We start from the raw sequence: 26,259 nt of genomic DNA, 5'->3' as shown, positions 1-26,259 counted from the left end.
TATTTAGCAGGATCATTGGCAACATATGCTTTATAGTCTAAGAAAAATACATTCAAAATCAACAATAAATAATGAATGTGGTTGGTTTTCATTTAGAGAAAATCAACTTCAGCTAATCACAAATATGGAAAAGGGTCATGCAGAGGGTGGAACATAGTCCATGAATGACATTTGTTTCAATGGACGATTGTCCAAAGGAACAAGAGACAACATAGTCTCATTATTGAATGTCAGTTGCCAGAAAAGGTTAGCAAAGGTTCAACAGTAAAAAGCCCTTTGTGGTGTGCCTGCCACAGCCTCACAGACTCTTTCACACACAATTTATTCACACAGGGTTTAATACAAGACTAAACTGGGCTTTAATGAACAGAACTGCAAATTCTGCAAAGTGTTTTTAATTACACAATTGTTGTTATTTTGGAACAACCATAAAGTTTATTTTTGCACCTGTCTGGTAACTCTCTTATTGTTAGCCATTTGAAGTGTTACTCATACAGTTCATGACAGAAGCATGCATACATCGAATTATCCACAGTAATTTCATACTACATTTTGTTCCTTTCAGTGTAGACCATTGAAACAACATGTAGCTCAAATAGCTTTTATATAAATAATGTAGGGCATAAGTTTGAATTTTGCTATAGATTTTCCCAAATCTACATGATAAATGTCCTACGCCCCCCAAAAACTTGCACCTTAGATACCTGCTTTGGTAGACTTCAACAGGATTTTGTCAATATACTGTATTTATACCAGTCAGAGTTTGTTGAAATTAGTTGATTTTCTGGCAAGCACTCAACTTTAGCCATGGTCACTTCATTTTCAAAACAGTTGAAACTGCTTTGTGTCCTTGTGTTGTAACACTTCCAGTCAAGCAGTAGATTTGAAGTGAAACTGAATCATGATCAAGTTCAAGAAGAGTTAACTGCCTTCTTCACTGTTCCATCCACTTGTACAATGAATAACCGCCACTGACTCCCAAAAAAACTCTCAACATGATTTTACCACTGCCTTGCATGACAGCTAGTACAGTGTTCTTAACTTTAAAAGCCTTTCCTTAATACTGTAGTACATAACTTTTACAGAAAATATGTTTTTTACATCTTGATTAAAACTGTTGACATGTTGTGACAGTATGGCATGCAACAGATAATCTGTAAAAAAAAAAAAAAGAAAAAACTCAAGCTCCTCTGTCTCCTCTTTGTGGTCCTACTGTCATCTGTCATTCTGTTTGGTCAGAACCAATCGGAGGAGGGTCTTAGCGCTGTTGATCATGCTTGTGTACACACTGCTCACACGGTACCCATTGCTCTCTGCTAGTCTACAGATAGTTCCCCAAAATGGAGTCTGCCATGAATGCTCAGGTTAGTAAGCATGGCCACCAATGACGACAGTTTTTCTGAAATGGTAAGTTGTTTCTCCGCCATTAGAACATTGAGCAGAGCATACATGAGCATTACTGACAGTGCTAAGACCTACCTCCTGGCTCTGATTGGTTGTTTTTGACTGGGAGCAATGTATTTCTGCAGATAGCAATAGGAGCACTGCGAGGAGGTGGAGGACCTCAATCTTTTCACAAATAATCTGTCTCATATTATCGAGTCACGACACAGAGACATTGTAAAAGTTACATATTGCAGCTTTTTCATCTCCAAACATCGCTTTAGTTTCTGAACCCAAATAAGTCAACCTTTTACTCATCTAACCATGAAGCCTTTCTTCAGAAAGCATTACTTTTGTTCATGTCGGCATCTGCAGATTTCAGACAAGCATCAAGAATGATTTTGAAGCAGTTTTTTTTTTCTTGGTAAATACTAAACTGCTTCACTGTTGACTGTGGTACTGTTGTTTCAGGATCTTTAAGACTATGACAACTGTGTCTGTATATTCCAGTCACACATTGATTCCAAATCCAGATCAAAGCCAGTTTTGGAAGGTTTTATTAAAGCTGCTCTGAAAGCCTTAACCTCAACCTTAGGAAAAAATGTGAATGATGGTCAAAGGCCAGGTCTCTGCTAGGAAACCAAAAAATAAACTCCACACATTCTAACAAGAAGACAGGCCATGTGTGCATTTAGAAGTGTGGAGTCAAGGTACAACTTTCTCAGCATCATTTATTTAAATGATTTTGGGGTAGGATGTATATGTTTGAGCATTTACGATTAATTTTTTTCTTGTGTGGATTATACAAATTCACAATAAATGTTGTAATTGTTACTTCTTGAAGCAATCTATCAATCTCCCCTGTGAAAAGAACCACTTTAATCCATTACTAGTAGACCCAATTTAATTCCTATCAATAATTAGAGTATGTACACATCTGACCAGAACTCTACCTGACTTTTGAAATTAAGAAAATACAGAAATGTCACTTTGCACAACTGTCTTTTAGTTTTATCTATGATGAAAAGCAAGGAAGATTGAAACAACACAAATGTACTGAGACGTAGGTGGTCGAATCTGGAGCAATAATGGTACCTTGATACCCAGAATACTATCTCACTAGCCCCTCATGTCATCATTTGTGTTGTTTTTCCTGACAGTTGTGGCCTATTTAAATTAATTTTGCCATCCTCTGTTTATGATCGTACCTGCGTAGTTTGGAAAAGATAAACAGACATCATTTTACGTACATGGTTATGGAGAAAAAAGCCAAATTACCGACCTGGATGGGCTTATATTCATGTTGCTGGAGCTGAGTGGAAATGTGAAAGTGGAAAATTAATCACCTCTGCACCACTCTGATGCAGCCTAAATTGGTATAAAGTGAAATTCATTGTATGAGAGGCAAAGTCAAAGGCAAAGTCATCCATAGAGGCATTTAAAAAGCCTGTTCACAGGCTTCTCTTTAACAAAGTGATCCACAGAACACAAATGACACAAATCAAAGCAGGGTGAATCTTATTTTAGCATAAACTGTTTCCGAGTGTTTTATTATTTTTATTATTTTTCCTACAAACAGGTTTCTTCTGTGTAACATGAAAAACACGGTGTGCTTTTTTTGTTTAAATTCAGGTCATTAATGAGTCATCTCTCTGCTCAAGTGGACCTATTGAACTATTTCCTGTTTACCATCAGTTCTATGTTTGCAGTGCTCAGGACAGCCTTATATGGAATAACTATCTGTGGATCAAAGCAATGTAGTTGCATTACCAAAGAGAATGCTAAACAAAATAAAGAAATACGCCTTAAAATTTATATTCCAAAAAGTATAACACAAAAATAGACAATACTGACCTTGTTTGAAAAGAGAGAAGTTGATTCATGAAAGTCCTGGTGGGATTTTATAAAACTGAGAGCTTTGAGTTTTTTTTAAACATTAATATTTTATTTAAAGTGCTCAACAACAAACATCTTGTATTTTTGACAAAACCACACCTTGACAGCTTCACTTCCCATAACTAGCAGGGAACTGAAGCTCTTATTATAGTGACATTAAATAGCACTTGCATAACTCATTTGTTGCTTGTTTGTTACAGATGAGAGAGCAACCTAATGTGCTCTTCTTCATACAAAAAACCTCTGAAGTATGGATGAATTCAGTTTATAGTAGAAAGCTTCGCTGATATGGATGCATCTCTTTTTCTTTTTCATATTTTTGATCATTTTGAAGAAGAATTTTTTCTGAAATACTTTGAGTTACCAACTGTCCTAGCTAGTATAGATGCTGCACAGATGGTTCATCCAATCACCTGCCAAGAATTTTTCTAAAAATCTCTTCATTTTTTAAGCTGTTTCTGCAGATGACTTCCCAGATGGTTTGGTGTGTCAAACGATCTGGTTTTTCAGGTTAGTCGCAATCCCAAAAACAGCACAACTATTAGAATGAGAGTGGGGTGGGCTAATGGGTTCACAGCACACTGAACCTGTGCTTCCTGTTTTAAACAGATTATCACTTTGTTTCTTTTTCGATTATTGTTCCAGTACCTTTCCTGCAATTTTATTGCTGGTGACAAATAGGTCCCCTTTTCCCTGTTAATGACTACTCCCAGACTAAGCTCTATTTGTTCCCTGAGATATTGTAGATCATAAATTAACCAAGGTTCTTTATGTTTGTAATTTTACTGAGTTTATATGGAAAATCAGTCATCACTGAGGTACGTTGCTAACTTAGTGAGACCAGAAGGGAGAGCTTGTTGGGGACTTTCATATTTTGCAAAGTCACAACTTTAAACTTCAGTGTAACTTATTGGGATATATTAATATTTATCTATTCTTACAAATAAAACCCTAAAATACCCTATGGATCTGTATTCAGCTCCCTGAGTTAATTCTTTGTAGAAGCTGCTTTTGTTGCAATTAAACCTGAAAGTCTTTTTGGATGTCTTGCTTTGCACATCTAGAGACAAAAATTCCCATGTCAGATTCCTATTCAGATTTAGTTCTGGATTTTAACAGGGGGATATTTAGAAGCTTTTTTTAAGTTCCAAGTGGCCTTTATTGAGCAGTAAATGGACAGAAACTAGTGAGGATAGCGAAAGGGAAGACCAGCAGCAAATGGCCCAAGATCGGAATTAAGCCCTGGACAACAGCATCAAGCACTGCAGCCTCTGTACATGATGCACACACTCTAGCCAACCAGTGCCTCAACTGGGCTATCCTAACATATGCTGTGACTTTAGGGTCAGTATGCTGTAGGATAATTTCTCAGTACATAGCTCCATATCTCTTTCTATTATCTCAGACCAACATCCCACTATCTACAGAAAAACATAAAGCATCTCCCTAACATGATGCAGCCTACTTGTTTTGTAATGGGGATGATGTCTTTCAGTTGATTTTTTAATTTTTTCACCACACAGTATTTCTCATGTGAGCAGAAAACTTTGCAGCGTTCCCTCTATGGTTTCTGGCAAACTGTAAACATCACTTCTTGACACTTTCTTTCATCAATATTTTTCCTAGCTTTCTTGCTACTCTTCCACACAGCTGCCTGATTTAGCACGGCCTCTTGGCTGCTTTTCTGATTATTGCTTTCAATCCCTATTTTAGATGGAGGCCATGGTTTGTTAGCTTTGCTATACTCTTTTCATTTTTGGAATATGGATTGAGTAGCATTCCCTGAGATGTTCAAAGCTTGGGATCATTTTATGACCTAAATCTGCTTTAAACTTTGCCCCTGGCCTGTCTGATGTGTTTCTTGGTCTTCATAATACTTTTTGTTTACTAATGTTTTCCAACAAATTGTTGGGGGATTCACAGAACAACCTAAATTACACACAGTTGGACTCAATTTACTAATTGGGTAACTGGCAATTGTGAATTTTATTTAGAGGTATCAGAATAAAGGGGAATACCAATGCCACTTATTTTCACTTCACATGCAAAACTTTGTGTTGTTTTATCCCAAGGAACCTAGTCAAATCAATTTAAATTTGTGGTTGCAGCAAGATGAAAAGTGAAAACGTTCAAAGGAATATTTGAAAATATTTATATGCTATTGTATATTGATGATACCTTTTAAACTTAAATGACAGGAGCTCCTCAAGGGCAACTCTGTGAAAACGGAAACAATCAAAAAAACCCTGGTCAGAAGGATTTGTTTGCTGTAATGTCAATTAAGATATTTCAAATAAAAACTTATAACTGTATAAATATATTTTTACAAGATAGTTTTTTTTTCAATAATCAGATTGTTCAAGTTTTATATCACTTTATTATCTTTGACAGATTTATATTCCATAGCCTTTCAACAACAGAATTTCTGGTTTAAAAAAATATAAATTTAAGTCTGTGAGGGGAATATTAACACATTTGTGCTGTAATGACAGAACAGGAAACAGGAACGCTTGTACTTGGTGTATGAGTAAATGTAAGGTTTGTTGAAGACACACAATCTTGAATTCAAAGAGTGGTTGCTTCTCAAAAGAATAATTTGCTTTTGTAAAAATAAATATGCTTTTATCTATTCTTACTCTGTGTGCAATTCCCATTAATCATAATTTCTCTACACATGAAAATCATATTTCAGGGTAAAGTAATATAAAGTTTCTTATAAAGTCAGCTCTTGCTGGCATCATCTAATTAGTGGCAGAGTAATAACAGTTAACAGGAAATAATGCTGCATAGTTTCCATTTCTTTTCTAATGACATAGCAGAGACGCTTTCCATTACAATAAAAACAGTTTTTCCTCTAATAACTTTGAACAGATGATAGTATTCATTGAGAGAACTCTAAATAATATAACTTGCATAAGACATTGGAAAATGTTCTATAGACTTATAGACTATAGACTCTGCCTGTCATATTCCTTCTATAGCCATGATAACTGTATTGTTGTCTAATAAGTCATTGCATCTGTGTATCATCTTCTTGCTGCTGACTGTATCTTTTTCCCTGTAACTAGGGCTCTTTTATTTGCAAGTTTTTGATCCACAATTTTCTTTCGACATGGCACAATTTCTTCTGTCACTGGCCAGTGTTCAAAACTCCACAAAACTAAACACATTCCTTTCCAATGAAGCCACAAGTCTACATGTGCCAAATACCCCTGTGTACTGTGTCTTCTGCAGTAACACAGAAGGAGAAAGAGGAAGAGAGGGAGGTTGGTTGGACAAGTGATACTGTGACAGAAAGTGACAGACAGTAAAGAGTCACTCAAACAGCGAATCATAGGCAAAAGAAGAGAGAGAAGAAATCAGTGTCCTTGTGATGGTTAACCTTATGAGCTTGGAGGTACGATAGCCTGAACTGGCAGCTGATGGTGGACCACAACAGCAAGCCCATGGTGCAACCCATCTGTGCTTTGCATTAAAGCAGGTTCACATCCCAAGGCCAAAGCCACCACGCCGTGTAATAGCAACATCCACCGAGGCTGAGTCCTGAGGGGGCCAACGAGTCACCCACTGAGATGACAATGGCAGTTTGGTTAACACATACACACTATCACACAGAGCCAAAGCCAAAGCATGGACCAAAAGCAGAGGAAGAGAAAAACGCACACCCCTACAAACCCGCATGCACACCCACATGCACATGCCCACGCCCACCGCCACACACACAAATTTTGTTATGAGTGTGTAACTAACATGTAGCTCTGCTGTGCAAAAACACTTTAAAGACAAAAATGACTGAGTAAATAACACCAACCTATTCTTAAACCCAGTGTGAGACACTTTTCTCTGGGAGTGAGGTTATATTTTTCCTTTCAATACCTTTCTGCAACTCTGGTTGGACATTGTTCTGTGTGCACTTCCTGTTGTGCTGGCCGCTGTGTGAGTGTGTTTTGTAATCATCCAGGTGTGTAAATGTGATTGTGTGCGCAAGGGTCAAAATTGAAGCAGAGTTGCAAAGCATATTATCTAAGCTATCGCGTCTCTTCTCAGCATGCATTCTGCTGCCTGCTGTCATACATACATACAACAAAAGAACAAGCATAAGGAACATTTACAAAATAGCTGTAAGGCAAAAATGTTTAAAACAATGTATCAAACAGAACTTTGCAAGAGCCTCGTGTTCTCTATTTGTGGTAAACAAAATATGAACATGTAACATAATAGTAGATTTTGATACGACTGCATAACACGTTTTAATATTTTGGTTTGGAAATATACATAATGTTTTTCTTTTGGGATTTTTTTTCTATTTTTAAAGGGTCATGCTTTTTAATAAATATGTAATTTTATTGTTATGAATGTCTATTTAAGCTTACCTTTGTAATATATATATTCAAAAATACATGATTGGTCCTTTTGGTGTACGTCACTACACATGTTTGTATCACAGCTGGTTTGATTTAAAATGCAACATTTGGTCCTTTGTGTCTTTACTTGCATTCTGCAGCACTCGTGGTTTAAACAGAGACATTTTGGAAACATGAGGTTCATCTTGGGTTGAGATGAATTTCAATAATTTGAAATTCTTGGCCTATATGTAAAAGACTATCTTTTGCTGTAAACTAACACTGAACTTACTTGAACACATCTGTATGGTGAAACATGGTAGTGGCAGTGGCATGGGGGTGTACTTTTCTTTAGAAGGGAAGATGGCCACAGATGATGACTAAATTTGTTTCACGTAATTATAATGCACAACACTATGTTGGTATATTGCATAAGAACCTAATAAAATACACTGACAATTGGGTTTAAAAAGTCAGAATGTGAAAGGGGTGTGAATTCTTTTGCATGGCAAAAAGAAAAACAAGCCCAAGTAAAGCTATTGTAAGATTGCAATTTTTAAACTGCTGGATACTGGGTACACATTAAAGTAGAAATATTCAGCTTCATAACATTAGCTTCATCAAAGCACATTTTCATTGTTTGCCTTTTAGATTTAAGTAATTATTGGAGTACAGGTGATAAAGACATTTTAGAGTAAATTATTCAGCATGAAAGAAGCTGAGTAAAAGTCTTTAAATCAGTCTGTTTAGACTGAGACCAGCTATAAATTACATTAAGATAGCTTTTTCCAGGACTTAGCAAACATTGTCCCATCCTAGAAATTGAAAGCCAATTTTTTTGTCCATCCTAAACATTCAATCAATCCGCTCATGCTCATTATGTTTCTTCCCCCCTCTGACCGATAGAGGTCGCAGCCGAGTAGCAGTTGAGTGGAAGGGAACGCATGGATGCGTAAAGAGCATTAGAGCGCTCCCACATGACGAAGCTTCAGAGCGTCTGGAAAGCTGGAAGGGAGAACGGGCGCTTTGGGAGCGACCGCTGACAATTTCATTCCTGCATCTGTACCTGCAGCACCACCCGGCTCGGTTCGGCTCCAACAACTTCACTAACTGTCCTGCTTCTTAGTTTCTGAGACCACTGTGGCGGCGAAGCTCCCATCAATTCCTCCGTCTCCCTAAGTGAACTTTATAGGGATGTTAGATATCGTGCAGCATCATTGTGCTGAATGTCCATATAGTGCTGAAGTATCTGTAGAACGGATATAGAAACTGAACGTCTGGAGAGAATCCTTTTTCTTCCACTTGTCGTACTTTTTGTCCGGTTTGACACAACACAGAAGGGTGAGAGACGGCGTGTGTGTGCGCGTGTGTTTGAGAGTGTGCAGGAGAGAGAGACATTGCACAGTTTTTTTTCCTTTGGAGCTACGCTTTCATGCCGTCAGTTTTGCGCTCTTTGAGATGGACGTAAGATTTTATCCAGCTCCCCCTTCCAGCGTGGGTTCATGTACGTTACCGACTGACTCCGGGCTGGACTATTATCATTCCAACAAGGTAAACAATTAACTCTACTAAAGTCGACTGAGATGTGTCAATTTCAAGTGCAAGCGCGCAAACGTGCATTGGTTACACATGGCTGTGTAATAAGGCACTGGGCATTGAGGTTGGGCTTGCGCTGCACTTTTGTTTCCCTGGGGATAAACATGCCATGAATCCGCAGCTGCAGCAAGCTTTTATTAAACTTTTTTTTTTCCATTTCATATTTGCTGTCATTGAGACCTGCTCTGAGATCGCGCTCATGCATTTTTCTTCATCTGGAGTTTGTTTTAATGTCGTCTTTAGTATATCACTGTTGTGCCATGGAAGCAGAGTTGGAGCGCACCGCTCTCTTTCGGGCACTGCTTCTCTGATGAAACTGAACAAAACATTGAATGTGTGTGAGATTGCGTTTTAACGGATATTATTTAGCTTGAAAACTTCCCTGAATGATTATAAATTATCTCACTCAGTTGCGTAAATTATACTCATATCTGCCACAAACGAGTTCGCAGATGGCAATGATTTGCGCACAGTAATAAACAGTTACCAACATTTCGAAACGTGGTATTTTTTTTGCATCTGAGCCGTATAAAAAGACCCAAGGTTACAGCTGCACGGCTTTTTTAAGCTGAAATCTATTAGCACATTCTTGCATATGATTATTAGAACTTTAGCAGAAAAACAAAAGAGCAGTGGTTAATTTTTTTAAAGAGACGACCCAATTTAAGCGGCCAACACTGAGATTTTTACATCAATATTTTCCTTTTAAATCAAGCTTTTGTATTTATGTTGTCAATAATTTCAAAACGTCTCAAAATAAACAGATTTTACACAAGATATTCAACTTAAGCTCAAGAAAAAAGATTTTTTTTCCTCTATTAATTAAAAAGTTACATAAATTTTTCCTAGGTCCTTTTCTGAATTTTTCTGATTGTAGTTTGTGAAACTAAATAATTTGCTAAGTATTATCCATACGAAAAACAAACATACATGCACACCAAACCCAGAAGTAAAAGTCACCTAAAGGCTCCTTCAATTTTGTGGTCAAGGTAAAACTTGTGCAAACAGCTATTAAAATGTATTCTGGGGAGAGATACCATAGCCATTCATAAGAATGTGCTTGCCCTAGGACCTGTGGGGAAGTCAGCAGGCCGTTAACATTTGCTGACGACAAGGTGATACATGTGAAACATTATAGCACAGTGCAATATTTGGATTGTTAATCCCCCCTGTTCATACACATGGTCACCTGCCTGGATACATACAGTTGCATTCTGTCATCCACACACAAACACTCATGGTGAAGAGGTTTTTGATTACTTTACAAACTATTATGAGCGGATTACTGACACTTCCTTACCATCTATAATGCCAGCCTCAGTCATTAAATAGCAATATAAACCTACCCTTCACTGGGATAAAACATCAAAAATTTATTTTAATACTTGTTACCTGAATGAACGTTTGACTTATTTTTAAATTTCAACATTCAGGCAGGTTTATCCGAGTAAATGTGGAAGACATGCTCTTAAAGTGGTTATGCAAAGTCTAGCAGTAGTTATACAGTGACTTGCAAAGTGTCAATACTTGTGGAACCATTTCACGTTTTGTGACATAGCAACTAGAAAAGTGTATTTTATTGGAATTGTATGTGATAGACCACCATATTATAGTCTACACTCATGAGGGAATGAAAATTATATGTATAATTTTCAGTTTAAAAAAAAAAAAAAAAGAAAAAATCTGAAAAGTGTGGCCTGTTTTTGTATTTACTTTGCGAATATTAGTCTTCAAGCTTTGGCATGAATTCTGTTTTAGATTTGGATCTAGGCCAGGCTATTGAGGGACTGACTGCATGTTTAAGGTCCTGGTCCTGCTCAAAGATAAAACTATGACCCACTCACAGGAAAATCTGTGTCATATAACAGGTTTTCCTCCTGGATTGACTTTTACTTGGCTTTATTTACCTTTCCATCAACTCTCACTAGCTTTCTTGTCCCTGCTGGAGAAAAGCACCTCAAAGTGTGATGTTGTCATCCAACTTGTGTGACAGGGTGGATAGTATGTTCAGGGTGATAATCCATATAAGTTCTTCTTCAAAAACTGAGTTTTCCATTAAAAAAAAGCTTTTTGCTATATATAAACTCATTTGTATATAGCAAATTATTATTAATATTATTGTTTTTAGAAAATGGTCTGTCAGATACATTGCATTTATCGAATTACAGAAGTGAAAAAGTTTGACTTTTAACAATTTGACAGTCTTGTCACTCATCCATAGTGGCTGAATTTGATAGATAGTTCACCTGTGAACAAATTCTCCTTTCTGAGCTTGTTGATCTCTCCAACTCCTCCTGAGTCACCATTGTCTGATTATTGCTCTCCTTGCACTGCCTGCCAATATGATCTATGTTTTGATAGGTTTCAGCTATGCTTTACTCATTCCATGTTTTGGTTGTGTGATTTTTAGAAGCTCAAAGCTTGGAATATTGTTTTATAATCCAAATGTCATTTGCATTTCCTGACATTTCTTATATGTTCACAAAATTTGAAAAACAGTGTATAATTTCCCTTCCAGTTTGTGGTCTAATGCAACAAAATTTACTGCAACATATATTAAAGTTTGTGTTTATAACTTGTGGAACGTTATTAATAGGTGTTCATTATTTTGCCAGATACTGTATATTTATGTTTTCAGTGAAGCCTGGTGCTATGTAAGAAGATTTATACTTTTAACATAGTGAACTGTCCTGGTTGTTATTATACAGCAAGAACAGAGCCCACAGAAAGACATATAGCACTGTCATGACTAAGGCAACACCTGTGACTAAGATGTAAAGTAGCACATTATTGCAACTGTACTCTTGTTATTACACATAACTTATAAAATGATGCAGGAACTTTTTTTTCACTTATGTGGTGAATTTATTTTTAGAGCTACTCTCTTGTTAAGCGTACCTCAGCTACAAGCAGGCTTGTGATGGTTATAAAAATGTGTTTTCATTGTATGTTTTGCTACATTACAACTATTTGTTCACTGATGGATCATATTTTACATCTTCATGGAAGGTGTAAAAACCAATAATAGCCCAGTATGTCAAGGCACAAATCAGGAAGTGTGCATTGTACTAACTGAAATAATCCATGTATCAAAACACAGTCACTTCCTGTTTCTTGTTGCATAAAATCATTTTGTGGAAGACTTGAGTTGTTTGCTGCATAGAAGTACAGTATATATATATATACATTCATGTACTGTTTTTGAGTGTTGAAGGAGTTAATAGGGAACCAATGTAAAGAAAGCTGAAACCAGTTTGAGCTGATTGGCCGCATTCAAGCTGATGGTTGATTGATGTGTGCCAGGAGTATGGATCACTCTGACATAATGATTGAGCACCACAAATGCAAAATGTGCAGTGAATTTTGAATAAGGCTCTGCTCACAATTGGACGTTAAACAATCACAAAAATGAAACCACCCATTAAAAATCACAGTCATGCAATACATTTTACTTCCATCAAAGGTATCATGTTGAGTTGCAGTAAGTGGATTGTTCTTTCAGTTGGTTAACCTAGTTTCTTCAAATAAATAAGGATGGAGAAAATAGGCAACTATATTCTGTGCTAAAAATGTTGAATTGGCAGATGTTTTTTTAAGGTTTTTTTGTTTTGCCTGAGCTGCTTATACCAATATTAATAATAATATAAGAACTACAACATAGAAAATAGGAAAAGTGCTGCAGTTCCCTCAGAGAGGTAGTAGTTTTGAATTCAATAGAAAATTAAGGAACTGAAATATGTTCCTCATTTATCCATCAGAGTATTTATGTACCTAATCTTTATGCTCCTGGTTGATGTCACGCCCTGAGGCGATGACAGTGCTTTGCTTTGTTACCATTCAAATTAGTGAAATAGAACTTTATTAAGAAAAAATGGCTTATTTCAGCCTTTGTGCAATTAATTGGTGTATCTCTGATGTCAGTTAATTTTATATCTGAAATTGTTGCAGGGAAAGAAAGTAATACTTTGTCAATATACAAGTATTTATATAAAAAGATAATACAATCATGGAGAGATCAAGTCTTTTCTCTTCTCATACAAACAACCTATGCATTCACTGTTCAAAGCAATGCAAAAAAAAGACACATGAGAAGAGAATCGATTTGTGTATGGCTAGGAGCCCAACGGCTCTGTTGCTCTTCTCAACTCCATCCTGCTCGCATTGTCCTGCACTTGCACAATCAACCATGAGTCATCTTTACTTTTCACCCAAGATTTCTCCTAATCTTTTTGAAGCCTCTCTGTATCTTTTCCCTCACTGAGTGGGAGGCTTGTTTGCTCAGCACACACTCAGCTGTGTATACCAGCGCTGAAGGCCACTTCTTCGCAAATGCCTGTTTTTAGCGGGAGACTATTTGTCAAATGCATTATGACTTGTGCATACCCTCGGGCAGAATCACTCTGGTGAAATGAAGTTAGATAGATTGCTGTAGATGTTCCACTTTCTCCTCGTCCCTCTCCACTCTAATTGCACAGTGCCCAAGAGAGAGCCTCTCATGTAATTACACTGTAGTTATTCTGTAGGTTTATAATCCAATGGGTTGCAGATGTTTTTCTTTGCATAGCAGCCATCTGTTCCAACTTACTTTATGTTATTTATATACCTTTGCTTGAGTTTTTATTTGAAGGACCACATCAGTGTGTTTATTTTCAGCACTGCACATCATTGCTGAAATGCAGCAAATGAGTTTTAACACTCATCTATAGATTTAACATTTTGCTTTTTCATCAGAACAGAAACAATCTGCTGATGTGTGTCCATTCAAAAGCAGCGCACGTAAAACCCCTTCCAAAGTGGTTTGTTCCATTTCAAATGCTGTCCAAATCATTGTATTAGTCATGGGATACTTCAAAGTATGGCCAGGCAAAAAAATAAGAAAAAAAAATCCATATTAAATTCTGAGAATGTGATTTTTTCTCTCTCTCTCAGAAACATGATCGTAATAGACACAGAAAAAATAAGTTATTTCTGTAGTACCTCATTCTGTACACAGAGAGGAGTTAATTACATGGAGGCAAGCATTCTTGGGTCGACAACATGGACTTTGGGTTTTTTTTTCATTGTGCCCATTCATAACATTCTGCTGACTGGCCAGTCCGAGCTGCAGTATCCCCGCTGTTCTCACTCTGGAAATGTTAACCCATGCATGCCTCCACTGCACACCAAATGCAACCCAAGTGGCTGGAACTGGGGACTCTCTGAGTTTATTGTTCTTATCCAGTTCCAGACAGTTAACTCAGAACAAATAACCTAGAGTGGAGACATGAAATAGACATTTTCTCTTCGTAAAAATAACTATACCAGTGTAACAATCATCTTATTTTTGTTCTCTTACTTTTTTTCATCATACCACTTTCTGGCACAACTCATAATCAAGTCTCCTCACTTCATCCCCTCTCAGTGTCTAACTTCTTTCTCACATTTACCTTCCCAGCAGCAATGTCAAAAGGTTATGCAGGGAAGCTGGATCGCCCAGGGCTGATTGTGTCTCTGAGTTAATGATAAGTAGCTACAGTGCTGTTCTCTGGTGCAGTGGAGCTTGTGGGGTTTTTGTTACAAACCATTACAGTAAAAGTGGTCAAATTTTTTTGAGTTGAAATTTATTCTTAAATACATAATGGAGTTAAAGATGTCAGAGATTATTTACTGAAATCATGCAAAACATGCCTTTTAGTTTATGTTTCTTGCACTACATTGTTACATATAGAAATAATTCCAAATGTTGCCACATCTGTTTTCATTTTGCAGCTGCAACAAGGCGTAGGCCAGTTAGTAGTACATTAAAGTTTTTAAAAGTTGCAGTTTTATTACTGCTAAACTCTTCTGACATTCTTCCTATACTATCCAGTCCTTCTAATGAGATTCTAGAGAAAGCGGGAGTTTTCTTTGGATGTATAGAGCAGAGTAATTCAGGCATGCCCCTCCCCCATTTCTTGCTGCATACTGCTGGACAGCTGGCTAAAAAAGAGGCTAATAATACTCATAGATTAATTTGCTGATTTTTCTGAGGAATGTAACTCCAAATCATTCATGGAAAATTTCACTATTCAGGGATTTTTTTTAAACATTTATGGAAAATGTATCTCGGGAAGCTAAAATACCTAGGTACAATGCTACCTGTCACATTATTAGCTGGTGTTGCAAAAGAACCAACCCAGGAGTGCCATTTATCTTTCTTGGTGCTGAGTGGCTGTATGCCCAAGAGCAGAAATAAGGAGGATTGTCTATGTTTGCTTTTACAGTAGTAGTAATATTAAGGTTTATTTGGTCTGTGAAATAACCTAATATATTAAAATTGGCAGTAATAATCATTTTTAGAGGTGGTCTCAAGGTTTCAACTATTTGCCGGAGACTATGTTCATAAATGTTCGTCAATACCTGCGTATAAAAATAGACCAAATGTTGCCATTTCCATCTGCAGCTGTGACATTTTGCTGACAAATATCAGCTTAGAGAAAAAATAGTGATTAATTCTGTTGTTCATAACAAGAATTAATGGCCGTGGACTTGAGTTTACCATGCAGTTTACAGTGAAAGTAACAAGCTATGCTCTGCTGCAGTCCCATTACTTTGCTCTGCACCTTACTATCGAGACCAGACTCAATGGCTCAGAGCTGGTAAAGGTGGAGGGTCATAAGTCACAAAATGACTGACAATAGAGTCTATGGTTTACCCTCCTTGGTTTGCAATTTAATCACCAAAGTCCTTAGAGACAATTTATTTTTGTTGATGTCTTGTTAAATGAGATACCAAGAATTAAATTATGACAATACATTTTTAAAACTGTTTCTAGCAGAGAGGGTGTGATGTATTGCAGCTGTGACAGTCATCTCTGTTTTCACACTATAATCTGTCACGTGACTGTTATTTACCAGAAATTGCCAGTCTTTTTTTAGACTGAAAATTATTGCAGGTTCCCAGGCTTTGCAGAGAGCACAGCAAACTGTAAGCCACAGTAGAGCATCACCACATCACAAGGTGTCAGAGTAATTCCAAATTTGACATTGATCAAGAGTTGAAGCAGTCCAACCTCGGCCCGGCTCACGCCCCTCATTAAATCACATTAACCCTAATTTTCATCACAGCTCCTTGAAGCCCAAATGTTACTATCGGCTTTTGGCTCCTGGCTGCTCAGCTGGATGTTGGGTGTGTGTTTCACACACTTGTGATTTGTGTGAGGTCAAGTCCAGCGAGCCAAGGCTGTTTAAACTGTCCTCACCTCAGGAGGCCAGTGGTTCCTCAGCAGCATTCGCCTTGACTTGCCGCCTTCTCTCTCCTGTCTGTCTGCCTTCTCCTCTACCACCTCCCTCATGCAGCCCAGTTTCCTTGTGCTGTTTTATATTCACTTCTTGATTGGTTGGGGGATGGGCCGGGGGAATAGTGTTTGAGAGGTTAGTTGGTTAGAGCCGAGAGGGGGAAGTAGATCTGGTGTGTGCATTAAGATAGCGAGAAAAAGAAGGCAAAGGGGTAGACGCCAGAGGGAAACTAAAAAAAAAAAAAAAAAAGAAAAAAAGATTTTTAGGGGTACTTTATTTTTCATTCTGCCATTGAGTCTGTAATGTCATACAGCAATGTGGAAACCAAAATGAGCATTGCCACCAGATGTGTTCCAGTCCAGATAGCAACTTGAAAGACAGGCGTTTATTGTTTTAGTGCATTTGGTGTGGTTCAAACCCAAACTGCATGAAATGCTGATTGATGGATTTCACTGAAGAATGTGTGTGTATGTGTATGAGAGCAAGGGAGAGAAAAAAAGCGAGAGAGCAAGAGATGGAGAGAGAGAGAAATATCTGCTTTATCTGATTTATTTAACCATTTTTCTGCACTGCTCTGCACTGTGTCTGCTGATGAAAAGGGAATACTGACTGTATTTTTTCTCACTGCTACAGTAGCGTTTCAGAGCAGATTCGTCTGCTTTCCATCACTACTGAAATATGAAAAAATACAAGCATTGATTCACTTCTTGTCGACCTGATGGCTTGTCAGATAAACAAATATTTTGTTATGCACAGAGGGTTAATATTATTATTTCTATCGCGCATGTGAACAAAATATAATAGTCCAGCATGCATCTTATGAAATCAGCATGTTCAACATGCAAAGATTTATTGGTAATTGTCTCAGTTTTCACAAGTAGTCAATGTTGTTGTTAATTTTCAAACTATTTTTATGTTGTGTTGTGTAGCTTTATATATTGTTGTTGCTGACATTTAGCTGCATCCACGTGCGTGTGGTTTAGTCTGTAGGTCAGGAAGTGCGCACTTCACTCTTTTTGCAACAGTTTTAGAAGCCTAACTGTTAACTGCATGTTCCTAATCATCATACAGTAACATTTTATTGCTACTGTTATTTTATAATTAAGGTATCAACATGCCAACATGGAGGCAGCAAAGACAAACCATTTTCAGCTGCAGTCCCCAAGCAAGAAAGAAAACTGATCTTCATCAGAATAATTGCTTGGTGTCATTCATAAACAAGTAGACCACAAAGTGATTGTGCTTGATGCTGGAGATTATGAATGCTGTTATTGGCCTTGGTAGATCTGTGTGTAAAGCCAGCTTTGCTACATAAATTAACAGAACCAGTGCATGAGAAAACTAAATTAACATTTCAAATAAGCACAGATGGAGCTTATCTTTTTACACTTCAATAGTTTGTATTTGTGCAAAGAGGAAACACTTTATCCAACATTTTTTCCTTGGTTCATCTCCTTGAGAAACGTATGGGTGATATTTTACGTGTCTGGACTACTTTGTTTTTTTATTTTGTTATTTTTTGAGTAGAGGTTCAATCTAGAACAAGCTTTGGCAAAGAAAAAAATCAGTGGAAGAGAGGCGTTTCTAAAGGGATTTTTGAAAACCTTGACAGGTCAGGTTGTTGACAGGTTGTGCTCTTAAGAAATTAGCTTTTGACGGCATGTAAGAGACAGGATTTGTGAGAACATTAGCAAGGCCTGGTTAAGGACTCAACTATCTGAAAATGATTTATATATAATGATGCACAAACATTAGAACTGTAGAATATACTCTCATTGCCTTGAAAAAGTTTTAATACACTTTGAACTTTTTTACAACACAAACCTCCATGTATTTATTTAGGATTTTGCTCAATTTGAATGAATTAAAGATAAATAAACATTAATTTAACACGTGTCACAGAATCTAAAGTTTGAATTGAGTAACATTTTTTTCTTATAAGACATTGTGAATTTGTTTTCACACAGCATATGCGTGTAGGTCAAAAGGTTAAAATTTATTTAATCCTCTGACCAAAGTACCTTCGTTCACATGTGCCCAGTGTCCCCTACATCACTCAAACAAGCCTTTTGGTTTTCTTTCAGTGATTCAGATTCTGCCACTAATTCATCAGTGTTATAATTTATGAAGTGCTCTCATAATAGTAAATTATATAATAATTTTGATCTTGTCTCCAGATTCTTTGACGTGAGGTGCAGATCTCTGCAGCACCTCCAAAGTTAACATTCGCTTTTTCTCTAATTAAGACTTTGCTCTTCTGGCCTTTATGTTTGGATGGACCATCATGTCTGCAAATTAGCTCTATTCTCTAAGTGTCTTTTAAAGACAGTTCGTAATTGTTACATTGCAGCAAGAAGTGTCTTTGTTCAAATCTCACCTATCGGTATTTCAGCATGGAGTTTGCATCACTTGTACCAGTGATATCTTTCTATATAGTCTGCCTTACCACCACAGTCCAAACACAATGTTACCTTCAGTTTGTGTGTGTGTAAGTGATTGTTTGTCCAGCATGTCTCTGTGTGACATGTCTAGCCTGCACCCCACCTGCTTCCCATTGACCACTGGAACCAGGCAGCAATATTGAAGGATTAAATGGGAGTAGAAAATTGATGGATGATTGCACCGGGTTTTTATTTAGGGGTAAATGAATCAAAAGGGTTAACTCCATAAACATGACAGACTTTCCACATTTTTTGTCATGAACAAATGTGTAAACCTTGTAGCTTTTTTCAGTTTGCAATTTTGCATTCCCATCTATTGGTCAATGAGCAAAAGTTCCCAAGAATGGGTCGAAGTTTGCGGTTGTAATGTGACAACATGGGAAAAACAGAGATATAGATACTTCTGCAAGGCAGTACTGGAGCTGCAACGTTGCAACCTGTTAATTTGTGAGCACATTAATCCTTCTGTTAGGCATGCCGAAAAAGCTGTAATTTAAAACAGGTTGCAGAGGAAACATTTACAAAAGCAATGTTAAAGATTGCAGCTGTTGAGTGTATTATGGAAGGCCCGCAAGCCAGGGCAAACATGAGCAGTTGTCTTAACTTCCTGAGGCATGTCCTGTGCAAACAGCTCTAGAGACGGCTGGTTCAGATCCACATTCAAAGACTGCAGGACCACTGAGTTTATACTCTCCAATGCACATGCCCCCTCGCAGGTAGACACACACACTGTTTTGCATGCAGATGCAAACATGCCTGCACTACTTTACCATAAATAAACACAAGTGCACATGTGAGCACATAGACCACAGAAATGTTATCGTGTTGTGCAGCAGCAACAGCGCAGCCCACAGATTACTGTACCTTAAAGTTTGATGTTCAGTAATTACCCTTTCATTGAAAGTGTAATTGATTAATTCGGAATCACTTTTGGGCTTTAAGGTTTCGTCAGACTGCTTTTAAGAAAAGAGAGCAGTTTTCTTCCGATTTATCTCTGTTTTATGTTTTTTTTCTTCTTTTTTGCGTAAGCTTGGCTTTTTCTCCACATGTTTTTCTTGTAAATATGCCATAACTGAGTTAGTTCAAGGTTGTACAGGGAGTGAAGTTTGCTGGTTGGGTCACCACGGATTGGTGCTCTGTTGTTTGTTTCTGTGCCCTTAGCAAAGTGTGTGTGCATGTGTGTAAGTGTGTATGTGAGACTCCCCTCCCTATCACTACAAACCCACAGTCCCCTTAGGCCCCTCTTTGCCTCAGTCTTGTAAACTACCTCTGGCACATTTGGGCTTTGTTCGCAATATCCTCACTGTAGCTGAGTTTTACTTTCCAAGAATTCTATTCCCATGTAAGTGATGACAAGAAGAAGTGCCTCTATGCATTTAACTGCACTTTGGTTTTTTTAATTTTAATTTTTTATTTATTTATTTGCATATTATTGATATTACACTTGATATTGCAAATATTCATACCACAGTAGCTGTCTTTCTAGGCCTTTGGTATGCTGACTGGTATGTGATATATGGGTGCAGCTGAATTTGAGCGGCTTCACTGTGCAAACACAGCATTGCTGGCACTCCTGGTTTCACTTAATCTTCCACACAAAGGCATTGGCATGTGGCACGGCTCTCAGACTGTTTCAGTGACAGTGAAAGAGAGCAGAGCTGAGCAGCAGGCCGTGTAAGAGCATATGAACAGTGATAGATATTTATGTTTTAAGCCATTTTATGTTTATTATCTCCTAAACTGGATGTTGATTTGCCTTTTCTTAATTTTCTTCAGGTTTTGGAACATCAAAGATATTTATTAGACCTCTGTGAGGCAAACATAAGATCATATGATAGATTTGAACTTTTGCTTGGAATTTTTGTCATGTCAGAACTTTCATTCTGGGCTGAACTGTAAACAGACATCCAAACATACTGTCAGTCATGGATAGGTAATTTATTTTCCCATCCATACCATAATTACCCAGCGGGTAAATGGGAGGGCTCCTCTGAGATTGCAAAGTGTTTTTGCATCAAAAAAAAGAAAAAAAGGTTGTAAAAAGCATCTTTTTATGTTTCATTTTAAACTGGGATATAAATTGCACATTGAAAAAATATTTAATAAAAATTTTAAATAGAATTATTTATGAATGTTTTTTTTTTTAATTTAAATGTTATGTGGAGTTATGTTTTCATGGTAAATTTGAACCTTCTTTGCAACACAAACATCTTTGCAATGTTTCATATCTTTCAAGTGCAGATGCATTGCAGTTTGTTTGTGGTGAATTAATTAGTTTTTCTTTGCAGAAGGAAGGATGAATTTGAAGAAGAAAGTGGTAACCTTTCTAACAGCTTTGCTCATTTTAGTGGTAGCTAATCAGTGGTGGTTTCTTTTTTCAGAGAAAACTTGCCTTTCCAGGTACACATCATCTAATAGTATTTTAATTGACTTTAGAGAAACTGAATCAAGATATGCTGATGAAGTTACAAACTGCCTTAAGCCTCTAACTGTGATTGCCAGATCTCCTTGTTCCTTCTTTTTTGTTTTTGTTTTTTTTTTGTACTTTCTGCTGCTCTGCATAATGACAAGGGTGGAAGAGTGGAAGATTCCAATTACTCAGAGAAAGTCAAGGGGGGCTGTTGAAGTTTGAGAAATACAAGAGGAGCTGGTTGCTGTGCGAAGATTGCGTGCCCATTTGGAATGTAATTAAATTGCTTTGGCTGCTTGCCAGTTAAAAAAAAAACATTTTTTCCCTCTCATCTCAAATGAAAATGTATAGTGTTTTGCTAAAAAATACCTGCGGGGAATAGTAGACTGTTGAATATTTGTAATACAGCTTGCATTGTGCAGCTGAAATGAGTTTTGAGATGAGTTATCCGCTGTGGTTTCCCCTCTGACATTTCAAAGGTATGTAGCTTTTGAACCATGGATTTACTGTAATCTATTTTTTCTATTATCGATGTGTGGTTGAGTTATAAACTGTAGATTGGCTTCTCTGTCATTTTGCTGGATTTGCCATATTACAAACTAAGAGACTGTGCTGGTGGATTCTGACTGTATAATAATATTTATATGCAGTCACATGCAAACCTCCAGTTGTTCCACCCTTTTTGTGTATTAAACTGCAGCAGGAGTTATAGTCATCTTATAGTGTGTATCTTTTTAAAATCTGCTCTGTTGCATCTCACAGTAACCAGTTTATACAGGAAAAAAGAACACATGTACCCAAGTATTGTTACTAACAGGGCAGAGTCAATGTTCTGACAAAAATTACAACCGAGCTTTAAATGAAACACACTAGATTTATTTAAGAATACTATTTGTTTTTCAACAAGGAATTTTATACCAATACAAACTTTTGACTAGTACTAATAATGCAAAAATATTTTTTTTACTTTTGTAAAACTGCTCTTAGTTATGTAGCTATATGTTTTGGCATATTGAAGAAAATGTGAATGTCTTAACACTAGAAAATTTGGCATGTAGGTCACAGCTTTAAATAGTGTCAATGTATTGGAATAAAGAATGTGAAATTCGTGCATGGATTATAGATGTTACTTTTGACTTGACACCGTCTAGTTCAATTTTTTTTTCAGACATTCTAAGACTCAAATGACGATGAAAGTTCAGCGTTTCATAGCGTTCCTATTATGAGCTAATTTTTTCCAGAAAGTCGGTTATGTTGTTCGTCTCTTGTCTAGTTTTAAGTATCCGCCTTTTTGAGGTAAGCGAGTCTTCGCCAGCACAGGCAGAGGATTTACGTAGTGTTATACGAGGTTAAGTAATGGTATAGATGGGTTATTACTATTGCATCCAATCAGTTGTTGCATTGGTTCTTAGGCATAAGAATGCATGCTGTATGATATTTTTGGACATATGAAGAATATTCAAGGAGCCTGGTTTGTCTGGTGATTAAATCATGTATGTGACAGTTGATATTGTGACAGGAGGATAATGATCAACAGAAACAAACTTTTGAGGGTTTCAAGCAAAATTCTTTTAGAACTTCTTGAAACTTTTCAAAAAAACATCCTGAAAAATTTAAGTATTCTGTTTAAGTTTCCACTAAATTGTTTTGTGGCTTTTGCATTGAATTCAGCTCCGTTTTGCTTGACCTATGTACAGTAAGTGAGTCTCAAAAATCAAATAACAAGGGAGACTAAGGAACTGACAGATCTAAAAAGCCCCATAAATGTTATGTTTGTTTTGTGTTTCCTGGGTGGTATCAGACCAATCCAGCTGCCTCTATTCTATCATTGCTGGACCTGCAAATGGATCGAGCTGTCCAGTGGCACCATGCTTACTATAGTTAACCGGTGTTTCCTGGCGTCATAATAGCTTTTTCTTGTACGTGTCCTGTCAAATCAACTCTTATGGGGCTGTTTTAGGGGTACTCAAGCAATCGATATAAGAAACGGCAAATTTTGTGTTTCACCACCTCTTCCTCCTAAGACTCAGTTGAAATATGCCTGCAAGTCCAGTCTCATAATGTTTAACTGTGTTATGACTCTTTAGGAAATCTTTGAAACCAGATCCATGAGGCGAGGCAGAGAGGTGCTGAGATGATGATGAGCTAATTAGTTGGGTCTACAACTGCAGTGCTAATGACTGTTTGTGGGTTTGCGGTCGCTCCAGCCTGCATGTGTGTTCTCATGTTGTACAGATGACTGGTAGAGGCTTAATCCAGTGTATTAGTGCAAACAAGCCTTCTTATTGGGCCTACATTGACAGAAGCAAGAACCACAAAAATGTGAGGTGGCACCATAAGTTATTAATTAGTAAATTCAAATAAGCATTCAAATTATGATGTCTTTAAATGCTGTTTTCCAGTCCACCTTTTAGGTGTTAATCCATACTCAGGAGATTCACGGTTAAGCATTCAAACAATGTGTGTTTTCAGTTGCAGCTCTGTAATTGTGCAAGCAGCTACAAAAATGCAAGAGAGTGTCAAAAGGGAAGAGGAGGTGAAGAGATAGCGTGATAAATCTTTGTCAGAAAGAAAGACTGAAAGATAGAAATTGAGCAATTCTGCAAACCTTAAAGTAGAGATAAAAGCAAATAAAGTTGATGTATACCACAATTTGCACATGCGGATAAACACCCTTGACAAGCATGCACGTGCTGTCATGTTACCAGCTCTCACTTTCATTTGTAGTCATGCACCTGCTGGCAATTACTGTTATCGTCACTAGATTAAAGGGAACATTGTCCCGAAGTGACACCAAAGTTAATTTCTTGATCACACAATAAATAACATATTTCTTTTTGTCAAGATAGATCATTATAAGCCGCTTAGTCATCTAAGCTGGTTATGCAGTTAGGTATATGCTATTATCATTAAGAGATCTGCAACTGAAATAGTTTGTGTGCTTTACTGAATGCTTATATTAACAACCTGGCTAAAGTTTGGAGAAAAGAGGGAGGTCACCCGTGATTTATGCCTAAAAATAAATGTCTTATGTAACTACAGGGGGAACTAAACTAAAGATAGACACCAAAATAACTGGGTGTAGCAAAAGGGAAGAGGAAGATTGGATGATCACCAACAGTTTATAAGCCAGAGTCAAATCAAGGTGAGGTGATGTTTCACCAACTGGACTCCAGCTAATTAATCAATAAAACTTGTGCTGTCATCAGTTAAGATAAATGATTAAACGTTTTCTACTCATGTCAAACAATAGTTAAAGGTAATATGCTTCATTAAGCATGTCAGATATAAAGTTTTTCTTGTTTCATATAGTCTTAATTGTTAAATTTATCAGAATCATCTGATTAAGTATTAGAAAAGGGCAAGAAATATACGTTTAATTTCCTAATCATATCACCCTGTACAACATCATCATAACTACATTATTTTCCACAATTAAATGTGTTACAAAGATACTTTCTAGAAGAGTAGCAAGAAGAAAGTTATTATGGAGGAAAAAAAGGGACAAAGTCTCATTTGTAGGTTGTGACAAGTGAAGTAGAAACCAACTGTGTAGAAGAAATGACTCTGGGCAGATGAGACCAAAATTGAAACTTGTGTAGAATGGAATGTTAGGGGGAACACTAACACTGCTCATCTTTAAATGCACTGCCCCCATGAAACCTGTTATTACAGCATCATGCTATGGGGAGGCTTATATTCAGCAGGGAGAAGTAACTGGTCGGGGTTAATGTGAAGATTGATGGAGCTAAATAAATGGCAAATATGTTCTAGGCAGGGAGACTTGAGTTTTGGGTAAAGAGACACCTTTCTGTTGAACAACTGTTAGAATGGGAGAGTCAAAGTTCATGTGTATGTAATAAAATTTGTTAGCTGTTCACATCTACTCACAATCCTGTCTTGACTAAATTTGAGCTATTCTGCAACTATGAATGCCCAGAGAAATTTGGTTTCTTTATATGCAAAACTGGTAGAGGCATAAAGCACTTAAGCAAGACTTGGAGCTGCGTTTGTAGCCAATAATGTTTAACAAACTATTGACTCAAAACACATCTACCACCATACTTTTCTGATTTTAATTAGCACAAAAATCAACTAAAAATAACATTAAGTTGTTTAGTAATTCATTAATTACATGTCAGTGTGTGTTGACACATTCAAGCTTGTGGTTGTAACATGAATTCTGAATGTTTTTGTAAGGAACTGTTCCTGTGAGAAACTCGGTGTATTTGACCTGATCATCGGATAAAATCAGCAGCATCAAGTCCAGCATGCAGTGGAGATTAATATCATTTATAGTTACATGTTGATAAATGCTTAATGTATACTGCACTCTGTTAAATGACCTAAAAATAGTCGATGTTTTGGATGACTCAGGAACTTCTTAATTAAAAGAGCGGTGTGGTTAAAATGTAGACTGGAGAACATAAACAGTAAACCATCGTTCTGCCCAACTTTAAAGCAAGTCCAGTTTTCCACACTTTATAGTTGCTGTTTTTTTCTCGTTTTGCTCTCACTTACAGGACTCCGCTTCTTCCTGCTCTGGTTTACCACTTTATAAACTGGCTTTAAAATGTGGAGATGTTTGCACTTTAATTGCATTTTGCTGTACTTATCCTTGTTTCTTGAAATCCTGTATAATTAAATGAGATTTTCTGTAGTTACTCAGACTTGTTTTGTGTCCCTGACAACAGTCATCGCTAAGCTGCACAAACAAAGCAGAGCAACAAAGCAACACAAGGGGTAAGCAGGTCTCATGTATGACAGAGGTGATGGATGAGCTAATTGGGGATTAACTGTTATTAGCTGGAAGAGGGGAGACAAGTGCCAAGCCCCCACCTCTTTCTGTGCCAAACATGGTTCAGTTATGTCTTCCTTCCTGCCTCAGCTAAGCCATGTTTTTCACCTGGCATGCTTTTGTTTCCATCTCCATG

At 37.1% G+C, this 26,259-nt stretch overlaps 1 protein-coding gene across 5 annotated transcripts in view; it reads left to right on the top strand.

The window, feature by feature from the left end:
- tox2 (TOX high mobility group box family member 2) overlaps positions 1–26,259 on the top strand; it is a 123,068-nt gene that overhangs the window by 9,717 nt on the left and 87,092 nt on the right. For 3 of the 5 annotated variants that reach the window (XM_023325590.1, XM_023325589.1, XM_023325586.1), the window contains exon 1: positions 8,599–9,173. The exons of 1 other annotated variant lie outside the window; for it this stretch is intronic. In XM_023325590.1, coding sequence (XP_023181358.1) covers positions 9,081–9,173 — 93 coding nt within the window. In that variant the 5' untranslated portion in view covers positions 8,599–9,080. Of the gene's footprint in view, positions 1–8,597; positions 9,174–26,259 lie in introns of those variants that run through there. One more of the 5 variants, XM_023325585.1, reaches the window with a different exon arrangement.

The sequence above is a fragment of the Xiphophorus maculatus genome, chromosome 20 (genome assembly GCF_002775205.1).
Source record: "Xiphophorus maculatus strain JP 163 A chromosome 20, X_maculatus-5.0-male, whole genome shotgun sequence".
NCBI classification, from domain to species: Eukaryota; Metazoa; Chordata; class Actinopteri; order Cyprinodontiformes; family Poeciliidae; genus Xiphophorus; species Xiphophorus maculatus.
The sequence above is the reverse complement of the archived record's forward strand: the minus strand, read 5'-3'. Positions and strand labels throughout refer to the sequence as shown.